Genomic DNA, 12500 nt, shown 5'->3' on the forward strand with positions numbered 1-12500 from the left:
AGTCATGTAAGGACCAGGGAGTGCCAGGCAATGGCAGGTATGACAATAAGCTCTCATTAACTTCCTATCTCTATTTCAAGGGCGATATAGTTATGGATAATAATAACATATACCTGGAATGAGCGGGGTCCAACTTCCGACCCACGCTATGCGAGTCAGGGACATTTCAAATAGGCTACCACTGAAAGAATAGCAGGTTGGGTGTGTGAATTGATTTATTGAATAACGTAAAAGAAGAGAAAAGTTAAGAGATGAATTCTGGTGAATAAGAATAATAAAGAAAAGGAGAGATGTATGGATAAAGTTTTTAATGAATTTGCTTTTTACCATTGATAATTAATTAATATATAGTTAACAATTAATTACAAATAATAACTAATTATCCATTAAAATCAGCATAAAAACTAAGGTATTAGACTGAGGGTGTTCTCTCCATGATACATACAATGGCCACAGTACTGATTTTCAAGGGAGAGAGAGAGAGAGAGAGAGAGAGAGGAGAGAGAGAGAGAGAGAGAGAGAGAGAGAGAGAGAGAGAGAGAGACATTTACGATGATGGATTGGCCAGTTAAGGTCAATTACAAACCAATTGTCAAACGCACAGCGTGGTTGCAAGTGGTTATGTGCCCAGGGTTCATATGTGTGAAATAAATATGCAAAAAAAGTATAATTAGTATAAGTGCTTTCATTTCTAGTTTTAATTCATACTTATTCAATCATTCACGGTCAGAAAAATAGTGCACTGTATATTCAATAATAGTGCTTTCATTTCTAGCTTTGATTTTATACTTATTCAATCATTCATGGTCAGAAAAGAACTGCACCGAATATTTTATATAAGTGCTTTCATTTCTAGTTTTGATTTATATTTATTCAATCATTCTACATCAGAAAAGTACTGCACTGTATATTTGATATACGTGATTTCATTTTGTTGTTTTGATTCATACTTATTCAATAATTCAGGGTCAGAAAAATACTGCACTATATGTTTAATATACGTGATTTCATTTCTAGTTTTGATTCCTACTTATTCAATAATTCAGGGTCAGAAAAGTACTGCACTGTATATACAATATTAGTGCTTTCATTTCTAGTTTTGATTCCTACTTATTCAATAATTCAGGGTCAGAAAAGTACTGCACTGTATATACAATATTAGTGCTTTCATTTCTAGTTTTGATTCATACTTATTCAGTTATTCAGGGCCAGAAAAGTACTGTACAGTATATTTAATATTAGCGCTTTCATTTCTAGTTTTGATTTTATACTTATTCAATCACTTAGGGTCAGAAAAGTACTGCACTGTATATTTAATATTAGTGCTTTCATTACTGTTTTCTATTTTATACCTATTCAATAATTTAGGGTCAGAAAAGTACTGCACTGTATATCTAATATTAGTGCTTTCATTTCTAGTTTTGATTTTATATTCATTCAATCATTTAGGGTCAGAAAAGTACTGCTCTGTATATTTAATATTAGTGCTTTCATTTCTGTTTTCTATTTTATACTTATTCGATCATTTAGGGACAGAAAAATACTGCACTGTATATTTAATATTTGTGCTTTCATTTCTAGTTTTGATTCATACTTTTTTGATATCTTGTTATAGCACATTTTTTATAACGTTATTTAGGTGAAATATTATGCATATGGTTTTTTCACGTTTTCTTCATTTTATATTATTTTGACAATTAGAATTTTTTTTTCATTAACATGGATTATCGATAGCTGACATTTCTCCTTTCATTCAGAATTTTGTTGCAAATTTTTTCTTTAAGAATTTTATTCCAAAGTTGTTCTATAAGAATTTAGTTCTCGAATTGCTTCCCAGAAATTATGATCTCAAATTGCTCGTAATAAATTTGATTCCCAAAATGTGTGCTAGGAATTTGGTTCCAAATATATTTGTTATAAATTTAATTCCCAATTTGTATTTTTAGGAATTTAGTTCCTAAATTGTTTGCCATGAACATAGTTCCTAAATTGTTCATTAGGAATCTAATTCCGAAATTAGTTTTTGTTAGGAATTTAATTTTAAATTATTTTATTAGAAATTTGGTTCATAAATTGTTTGTTAGTATTTGTGATATAAAATTATTCGTAAGGATTCTAATTCCCAAATTGTTGGTTAGGATTTATGATATCAAATTGCTAGTAAGGAATCTAATTCTTAAATTGTTTTTTAGGAATTTAATTCCTAAACTGTTCTTTAGGAATTTAATTCCCAAATTGTTCGCTAGGAACTTGGTTCCCAAATTGTTCGTTAGGATTTATGATATCAAATTGCTGGTAAGGAATCTAATACCCAAATTGTTTTTTAGGAATTTAATTCCTAAACTGTTCTTTAGGAATTTAATTCCCAAATTGTTCGCTAGGAACTTGGTTCCCAAATTGTTCGTTAGGGTTTATGATATCAAATTGCTAGTAAGGAATCTAATACCCAAATTGTTCTCTAGGAATTTAATTCCTAAATTGTTCGTTAGGAAGTCATCCTTTTTCTCGATGACCCGCCAATTCATTGCCTTGGTTCATCTGTTCATTGTTCTTAAATTGTTTTGATAGGATCATCCTTTGCCTGTTTCCTCTGTGTGTCTGGGTATCTGTGTATCTATCTTTCTGTCTATTGTTTGTGAGCTTCGTAACAAGAAATATTTACAGATTGTAAAGTAGAGCTATTTGCTTTGGTATCTATCTGCTTCTCAGTGAGATGAAATCAATTATATGCTTTATTTTTTGGGCCTTTATTTTTAGGCTTATTTTTATTACATGATCGGACAATTAGTATAACTATCAACTCATGACTTGCATAAAGACATTGACAGTAAATTTCTTAAAATTACATCTTTCATCGAAAATTCTTCCTCCCTCAAGGAATTAACTACTGGGCTGTAATGGTTCAGTGGCTACTTTCCTCTTGGTAAGGGTAGAAGAGACTCTTCAGCTATGGTAAGCAGCTCTTCTAGGAGAAGGATACTCCAAAATCAAACCATTGTTGTCTAGCCTTGGGTAGTGCCATAGCCTCTGTAACATGGTTTTCCACTATCTTTGAGGTAGAGTTCTCTTTCTTGAGGGTACACTCGGGCACACTATTCTCTTATTTCTCTTCCGCTTTTTTTTATTTTATTTTTATTTTTTTCTATTTTTTGTAATTTAAATGAAAGATCTATTTTAATGTTGTTACTGTTTTTAAAATATCTTATCCTAATTGTTCATTACTTTTGTAGTTTAACTGTTTCCTTGATTCCTTTCCCCACTGGGCTAATATTCCCTGTTGGAGCTGCTTTGGAATATAGCACACTGCTTTGCCAAGTAGGGTTGTGGCTTAGCTGATAATAATAATAATAATAATAATAATAATAATAATAATAATTCTTGTAGTTTATTCATTTCCTTGTTTCCTTTCCTCACTGGGCTATTTTTCCTTATTGGAGCCCTTTGGAATATAGCACCCTGCTTTTACAAGTAAGGTTGTATATCAGGTAATAATAATAATAATAATAATTCTTGTAGTTTATTAATTTCCTTGTTTCCTTTCCTCACTGGGCTATTTTTCCTTATTAGAGCCCTTTGGAATATAGCATCCTACTTTTACAACTAGGGTTGTAGCTTAGCTAGTAATAATAATAATAATAATAATAATAATAATAATAATAATAATTCTTGTAGTTTATTCATTCCATTGTTTCATTTCCTGACTGGGCTATTTTTCCTTCTTGGAAACCTTTGGAATATAGCATCCTGCTTTTCCAACTAGGGTTGTTGATTAGCTAGTAGTAGTAGTAATAATAATAATAATAATAATAATAATAGTAATAATAATAATAATAATGATAATAATAACAATAATAATAATAATATTTCTTGTAGTTTATTCATTCCATTGTTTCATTTTCTCACTGGGCTATTTTTCCTTATTGGAAACCTTTGGAATATAGCATCCTGCTTTTCCTACAAGTGTTGTAGCTTAGCTAGTAATAATAATAATAATAATAATAATAATAATAATAATAATAATTCTTGTTGTTTATTCAACCCATTGTTTCCTTTCCTCACTGGGCTATTTTACCTTATTGGAGCCCTTTGGAATATAGCATCCTGCTTTTCCTACAAGTGTTGTAGCTTAGCTAATAATAATAATAATAATAATAATAATAATAATAATAATAATAATAATAATAATAATAATATTTCTTGTTGTTTATTCATTCCATTGTTTCCTTTCCTCACTGGGCTATTTTACCTTAGCATCCTGCTTTTCCTACGAGTGTTGTAGCTTAGATAATAATAATAATAATAATAATAATAATAATAATAATAATAATAATAATAATAATTCTTGTTGTTTATTCATTCCATTGTTTCCTTTCCTCACTGGGCTATTTCTACCTTATCGGAGCCTTTTGGAATATAGCATCCTGCTTTTCCTACAAGGGTTGTACCTTAGCTAATAATAATAATAATAATAATAATAATAATAATAATAATTCTTGTTGTTTATTCATTCCATTGTTTCCTTTCCTTACTGGGCTATTTCTACCTTATTGGAGCCCTTTGGAATATAGCATCCTGTTTTTCCTACAAGGGTTGTAGCTTAGCTAGTAATAATAATAATGATAATAATAATAATGATAATAATAATAGTAATAATAATAATGATAATAATAATAGTAATAATAATAATTTGACGTTTTCTTCAGAGCGTGTTACAATTGTCCGAGCAACAGCACTGACTGCGAGAGACCAGAGTGTATTCCTGCTGATGGAAAACGAAGGATGGTTGTTGCAGTCGACAAAGGAATCCCTGGACCATCAATTCAGGTGAGTTCTATTTGAAAGTCAATCATGAATGGCAGAGCCGAGGACAAAGAATATTTAAAACTACGACCGAATTCCGACCGTTGTAAGATCAAATTAATCTCTTTTACAAGAAAGGCCCTTTGCGTCAATAGACGTAGGAGGAGATGATGATGATGATTTCAAGAAAGTGGGATTTTGGGTAACAAGAACATCACCTTAATTGGTATCAAAACAGGTAAAAGAATTTCCACAGTGACAATACCCTAGAGACTGACCATATATACATATGATCAGCGCCCAATCCTCTCTCCATCCAAGCTGGGACCAGGTAGAGCCAGGTAATGGATGCTGATGATTCAGTAGTTAGATCTATATTCTTCTCCAACCTCGCATCCGTAGCTCACAAGTTTTAAAGGTCGCTCATGAATGGCAGAACCAAGAGGGCAGTGGCAATACCCTAGAGACTGACCATATATACATAACATCAGCGACCAAACCTCCTCTCCACCCAAGCTGGGACCAGGAAGGGCCAGGTAATAGATGCTGATGACTCAGCGGTTAAGCCTGTAGGCTTCTCCACCCTCCCATCCTTAGCTCACAAGGATAGCGAAGTTTCACACACTACAAGATACTATCGAGCTTAAGCGGGTCTCGAATCCCAGTCTAGCGGATCGTAAGGCAAGGACGTTTCCAACAGGCTACCAAAATAATTAAAATCTACTTTTAGTTTATAGGTATGTTGCAGGTGACCTGCATTGGAAACGAAAGTGTTTCCTACTGATTAGTATTCCTGACTTATAAAAGCCATTCATCTTCATCATCATCATCATCTCCCACGCCTATTGACGCAAAGGGCCTCGGTTAGATTTTGCCAGTCGTCTCTATCTTGAGCTTTTAAATCAGTGTGCTCCATTCACCATGTCCTATTTCACGCGTCATAGTCCTCAGCCATGTATACCTGGGTCTTCTAACTCTTCTGGTGCCTTCGGGAGCCCAATTAAATGCAATTCAAGTGAGTTTTATTGTGGTAACCTATTGGTAACGTCCCTGACTTGAATTCTGTGGCTCAGGAGTTCAAGCCCCGCTCAAGTGAGATAGTTTCCAGTTGAGTCATTAGCAGCCATTTTCTGGTTCTCCCTGGGTGGTGAGGTGGTTAGTTTATTGTCCATTCGGTTGGTTATGCCACTCATGAGTGGCCATTAAATTTTTAGAAATTCTGGAAGACTATAATACAGGTGCATTCTACTTGTTTGGGAATATATAATATAAAAGATATGATATAGAATAGGAAATTTTAATTTCAATATAGAATTTAAACTTAAAAATATAAAGTGCAAATGCAAAATATAATATATAAATTGCAATATTACATGTTATGAAATATCTAATATGAAATATTATCTATTAAATGTAAAATACAGCTTATCACCAGTCTGTTGCACACCTTTACGACAAATCTTAAATCTTCCAAATACCCCAACAATCAATGTCTATCATATAAATCCTTACGCTTCTCATGAAAGATAAAACCACAAACAGCTGTCTATCAAGCTATTCATAATTAACTCCTGCTTCCGATATCACCAGGTATTTTCCGGAGATAAGGTGATAGTTGACGTGTTCAATAACTTTCTCAAGAAAGATAAATTTATAACTGCCAGCACCTATCAAGCAAACTATACTTTATAATCACCAGAGAAATTCCAGGCGAAATAAGCTCCACCCCCTGATGACGTCATAGCCAATCATGTTGTCTCCCGCGTAGTGTTTGGAAACGAAATCTAAAACCAAGTCGACCTGAATATCCCAAAAGTGTTCGAAAGTTTCGAAGAACGTTAACTAGATAATGAATTTTGTAAAAAAAGTGTGACATCAATTTCCAGTCATATACAGTATACTTAAGGTGACCAGGTCAGTGAATTCTCAGAGGGTTTCCGATAGAAAACGCCTATTTTTTGGGTCACATAAAAGATCTCTCCTACCGTCTCCCCTTGAATCTGGTCTATAGAATTAATCTATGATTCTATTGTAGCGGTAGCTGTTTTATTACCTTTTTCTATTTTCAACATTTCGAAACCATGATTTTGATTTCGAAATAAAACAGTTTTTAATTGTTTAAAAAAAATCGAATTCTAGAGATTCGATACTACCTTTACTCCCGCGTTAACAGCGGTCACAACACATCCCCCTAAAGTAATTATGAGTTAGTATGTTCGAAATTTATAAGGGTATGTATTGTGACCGCTACTAACGTGGGAGACAATGTGATTGGTTATGACGTCATCAGGGGGTAGAGCTTATTTCGCCCAGAATCTTTGCGGCAACTATAATCATGATTAATCACTGCTTGTGACATCGCCAGGTATGTGCCGGAGACAAGGTGATAATTGACGTATTCAATAACTTACCTTCGACTGCGATTACTCTTCACTGGCATGGACTGACGCTTGGTCCAACTCCCCATGTGCCAAAAGCCCGTAGCACTCCGTTTATGGATGGTGCCCCGGGAGTCACGCAGTGCCCCATAGCTCCAGGGTCAGGATTCAGATATTCCTTCGATGCCACGGACCCAGGGACGCATTTCTGGCATGCTCAGACGGGTGAGTGGACTATTATTATTAATACCTCTGTCAACGAAGTTGGAAGGAGGTTATGTTTTTGCCCCTGTTTGTGTGTTAGTTTGTGTGTGTATGCTTGTTTGTTTGTGAAGAGTTTCCTGGCCACAATTTTAATCGTCGAGTTATGAAACTTGTAGGGATTAACTATTATGTAATATGCTGGAAATTGATAAATTTTGGAAGGTCAAGGTCAAAGTTCAAGGGTCATACAAACTGTCCAATTCACGTAATCAGCCATATGTTTGAAAATCGTTGTCACAGAGACTTCAAACTTGGTTCATATTTAAGTGTATGAAAATCCATGCCAATAATACATGTTAAGGTTAAAAGTCAAGGACAAGGTCAAGCAAAAGATCGAGAAATAAACTGCTGCGGCGGATGTCTACACTCTGCTGGGTGCTCTCTAGTTATTATTATTATTATTATCATTATTATTATTATTATTATTATTATTATTATTATTATTATCATTATTAAGCTAAACCCCAGTTGGAAAAGCAGGATTCTATAAGCCCCAGGCCTCCGACAGCGAAAAATAGCCCAGTGAGGAAAGGAAACAAGGAAGTAAATAAACTACAAGAATTATTTTTATTATTATTAGCTAAGCTACAACCCAAGTTGCAAAAGCAGGATGCTATAAGCAAAAAGGCTCCAACACAGAAAAATAGCCCAGAGAGGGAAGGAAACAAGGAAATAAATAAACTACAAGAATAATTATGATTATTAATAGCTAGGCTACAACCCTATTTGGAAACGCAGGTTGCTATAAGGACAAAAGATCCAACAATTAGGAAATAGTAGCCCAGTGAGGAAAGGAGAAAAGGAAATAGATAAACTACAAGAATCATTATTATCATTATTATTATTATCACTAACTAAGCCACAACCCTATTTAGAAAAGCAGTCTGCTATGAGCCCAAGGGCGCTGACGGGCAAAAATAGCCCAGTAAGGAAAAGAAACGAGGAAATAAATAAAATAGAAGAATTGCGGTTATTATTACCAGCTAGGCTACAACCCCAGTTGGAACAGCAGGATGGTATAAGCCCAAGGGCTCCGACGGGCAAAAATAGCCCAATGAGAAAAAGAAACAAGGAAATGAATAAACTACAAGAATTATCATTATTATTACTAGCTAAGTTACAACCCTAGTTGCAAAAGTAGGATGGTATAAACCCAAGGGCTTCCACAGGAAAAAAATAGCCAAATGAGGAAAGGAAACAAGGAAACAAATAAACTGCAAGAGAAGTTATGAACGATTAAGATAAAATATTTTAAGAGCAGTTATAAGATTAAAATAAATCTTTCATATATATATACATCTATATATATTTATGCATATATATATATATATATATATATATATATATATATATATATATGTATGTATACACACACACACATATATATATATATATATATATATATATATATATATACATATAAACTATAAACACTACAAAAATGTAAAATAAAGAATGAATGTTAAAGAAATGTCTTTTGGTAGTGCAGTTTTCATGTCCTTTTGTAATGATGTATAAATAAGAAAAATAAATTACAATTGGCAAAAGTATTATAGCTTAATTAGTCATACGCATCTCATTTAACAATTAGAATAACCTTTTAGACTCTACTAATACATTTGTTCCGTCTCCTAACATTATTTACTTAATCTTGATTAAAACAATAAGTCGAATAATTAGTGCCGCTTGTATCTGATTCCCATTCCAGGTCTGGAAAGAGGGGATGGTGTCTTCGGCCCTCTGGTGGTCCACCAAACCCTGGATAAGGACCCAATGCAGGGTATTGCAGAACACATGTTTATGGTAAGAGAACTCTATTTTCCCTTTGCCTACACATACACCGAATAGTCTGGCATATTCATTCCACATTCTCCTCTGTCCTCATACACCTGACAACACTTCAGATTACCAAACAATTCGTCTTCTCTCCAGAGGTTAACTACTGCACTGTAATTGTTCGGTGGCTTTTTTCTTCTTGGTAAGGGTAGAAGAGACTCTTTAGCTATGGTAAGCAGCTATTCTAGGAGGACACTGCAAAATCAAACCATTGTTCTCTAGTCTTGCTTAGTGCCATAGCCTCTGTACCATGGTCTTCCATTGTCTTGGAATAGTTCTCTTGTTTGAGGGTACACTCGGGCACACTGTTCTGTCTTATTTTTCATCCTCTTGTTTTGTTAAAGTTTTTATACAGTAGTTTATATAGGAAATATTTATTTTTATGCTGTTACGGTTCTTAAAACATTTTCGTTTTCCTTGTTTCCTTTCCTCACTGGACTATTTTCCCTGTTGGAGCCCCTGGGCTTATAGCATCCTGCTTTTCCAACTAGGGTTGTAGCTAAGCAAGTAATAATAATATTAATAATAACCAGGTCTTTCACTGTCTTGGGGTAGAGTTCTCTTGCTTGAGGGTACACTCAGGCCCACTGTTCTATCATATTTCTCTTCCTCTTAAATTTTTAAAGTTTTAATAGTTTATATATTAAAGATTTGTTTTAATGTTGCTACTGTTTTTAAAATATTTTGCTTTGATAGTTAATTACTTCTCTTTTAGTTTCCTTATTTCCTCTCCATTTCTGTCTCCGATTTTTTAAAAGAACGTGTGATATTTTGAGCATATTTTATATATAACTTAAATATATTCTAAGTATATTTTTAAGTAAGATTCAAGTTCCGTTTCAGGTGAATGATTGGTTCCACAGCTCCACTCAAAGTAAGTTCGTCTCGCATCAGAACAGCGGTGAGAAGGCGAAGCCAGAGTCGATCCTTATAAACGGACAAGGGCCCCACAAGGTGAATTATTACGGTTTTGCTGTTATTTGTAATCTTTTTTAATTTCTAATTTCATTCTTTAAAAATTACTCATCAATATGAGAACGTCGGATTAATAATAACTCTTTATATAGTTATGATTTTGTTCATACTTTAACGGTAACGTATTTTTGCTTTTATTTAACTATTTAGCGTTAATATACATTTGTTTTTTTATTTAACTCATTTCTCCGTGTTTATTGATATCTTCATCATCGTCATCTCTTCCTACGCCTATTGACGCAAAGGGCCTCGTTTAGATTTCGCCAGTCGTCTATTTCTTGAGCTTTTATACCAATAGTTCTCCATTCATCATTTACTTCATGCTTCATAGACCTCAGCCATGTAGGCCTGGGTCTTCCAACTCTTCTTAATGCCTTGTGGAGTCCAGTTGAAAGTTTAGTGAACTAATCTCTCTTGAGGAGTACGAAGAGCATACCCAAACCATCTCCATCTACCCCTTATTATCTCTTCCACATGTGGCACTCGAGTAATCTTTCTCATAGTTTCATTTCTAACAACATAATTAAAACGATGAAAAGAACATTTGCAATTAATACCTCAAGCATCTGACTTATGATATTTCATTTTAATGCATGATATAACGTATTATTCATAAACTTGATTTATATACTGTATGTATATTTTTTTTTCTTTTTTTTGCAGCATGATGAAGGACCCAAGGTTCCATACTTCGACTTTTTGGTTGAAAAGGGTAAGTTGAATAGCATTATAAAGATAAGGCTTATTGAATTGATGTTCAGGTAGGAAATTGAGATGCATCTCGACAGAAGAGACAGATATCCAATTGGACAAACACATATATATGTATATATACATATATACATATACATATATAAATTTATATGTATATATATATATATATATATATATATATATATATATATATATATATATATATATATATATATGTGTGTGTGTGTGTGTGTGTGTGACTGTGAGTGTATGTGTGTTGTTTATATATGATTACATATACATATACTGTATATATATATATATATATATATATATATATATATATATATACATACATACATACATATACTGTATACTAAAACACACACACACACACACACACACATATATATATATATATATATATATATATATATATATATATATATATATATATATATATATGTTTACATGTAACTAGACATACATGCATGCATACATACATACATACAAACATACATACATACATAAAGTATAGGTTACTGAGTAATTCCATTTTCTGATAAATATATAACATATCGTGAAAAGCTATAAGATCTAATTGAAAAGATGTGTTTAAATACAGAGAGAGAGAGAGAGAGAGAGAGAGAGAGAGAGAGAGAGAGAGAGAGAGAGAGAGAGAGAGAGAGAGAGAGAGAGAGAGAGAGATCTTATCTACATTACATCTTTTATTTTTCTTCACGACAGACAAGAGATACCGTTTCAGAATGATCAACGCGGCCTCAACAAACTGTCCCGTAACTGTATCTATCGACAGTCACAGCTTCGTCCTTCTGTCAGCTGACGGTTCGTCCATCAGTCCCGTCAACGCCTCCTCCGTCCTGCTTTATCCAGGTGCGTATGGCGTCTTAAGATACGTGAGAATATACTTCGTCAGTAGATGTTCTTGATAGACTTAGAAGTGATTACCGAGTGTACATTTGATTTTTCAATTATTAGTTTATTTATCTAATTAATAATTAGTTAATTAATCAGTTGATTTTAGTTAGTCAAAATTTCTTAGAGAAAAAAAGTATAATCTAATCCGACTTTAATACCTTCGCAGGAGGGAGATGCGACTTATGTTCTCCTCGGAGCAGGAATCTGACAAAGACTTGTTAATTAATAAGCTAATTTGATTTAATTATTCACATTTTTCCTACCTACTGATGATATTTATATTTCGTAAAAAGAAGATACCCTAATCCACCTTTAATTTCCTCGCAGGAGAGAGATATGACGCTATGTTCTCCGCGGAGCAGGAATCCGGCGAAGACGGAGCCAATTTCTGGATCCGGGTGGAAGGAGGATATGATTGCCAGGGTCTCCAGCAGTTCGCCAGCCTCCGCTACCTCCCGGCCAATATCACTGCTACGCCGATACCCACTTTGGCTCCAGATGTCAATCCAGCAACGGTGGCCTCTGATACTCCAGGAAGGGTGAGGAAATATATGCTTCGGCTAATACTGTATTGCCGTTTTTGGGTTGTGGATCGATAATGTATTACGAATAAGA

The 12500-nt window shown here is 33.7% G+C and overlaps 1 protein-coding gene across 1 annotated transcript in view; it reads left to right on the forward strand.

Moving 5' to 3' along the window:
• Positions 1 to 12500, forward strand: part of LOC137658581 (uncharacterized) — a 40032-nt gene that overhangs the window by 20505 nt on the left and 7027 nt on the right. The window contains exons 4-10 of the mRNA XM_068393485.1: positions 4704 to 4824; positions 7166 to 7403; positions 9151 to 9245; positions 10122 to 10232; positions 10917 to 10965; positions 11694 to 11840; positions 12213 to 12424. Coding sequence (XP_068249586.1) covers positions 4704 to 4824; positions 7166 to 7403; positions 9151 to 9245; positions 10122 to 10232; positions 10917 to 10965; positions 11694 to 11840; positions 12213 to 12424 — 973 coding nt within the window. The remainder of the gene's footprint in view (positions 1 to 4703; positions 4825 to 7165; positions 7404 to 9150; positions 9246 to 10121; positions 10233 to 10916; positions 10966 to 11693; positions 11841 to 12212; positions 12425 to 12500) is intronic.

Source organism: Palaemon carinicauda, chromosome 19 (assembly GCF_036898095.1).
Source record: "Palaemon carinicauda isolate YSFRI2023 chromosome 19, ASM3689809v2, whole genome shotgun sequence".
Lineage (NCBI taxonomy): Eukaryota > Metazoa > Arthropoda > Malacostraca > Decapoda > Palaemonidae > Palaemon > Palaemon carinicauda.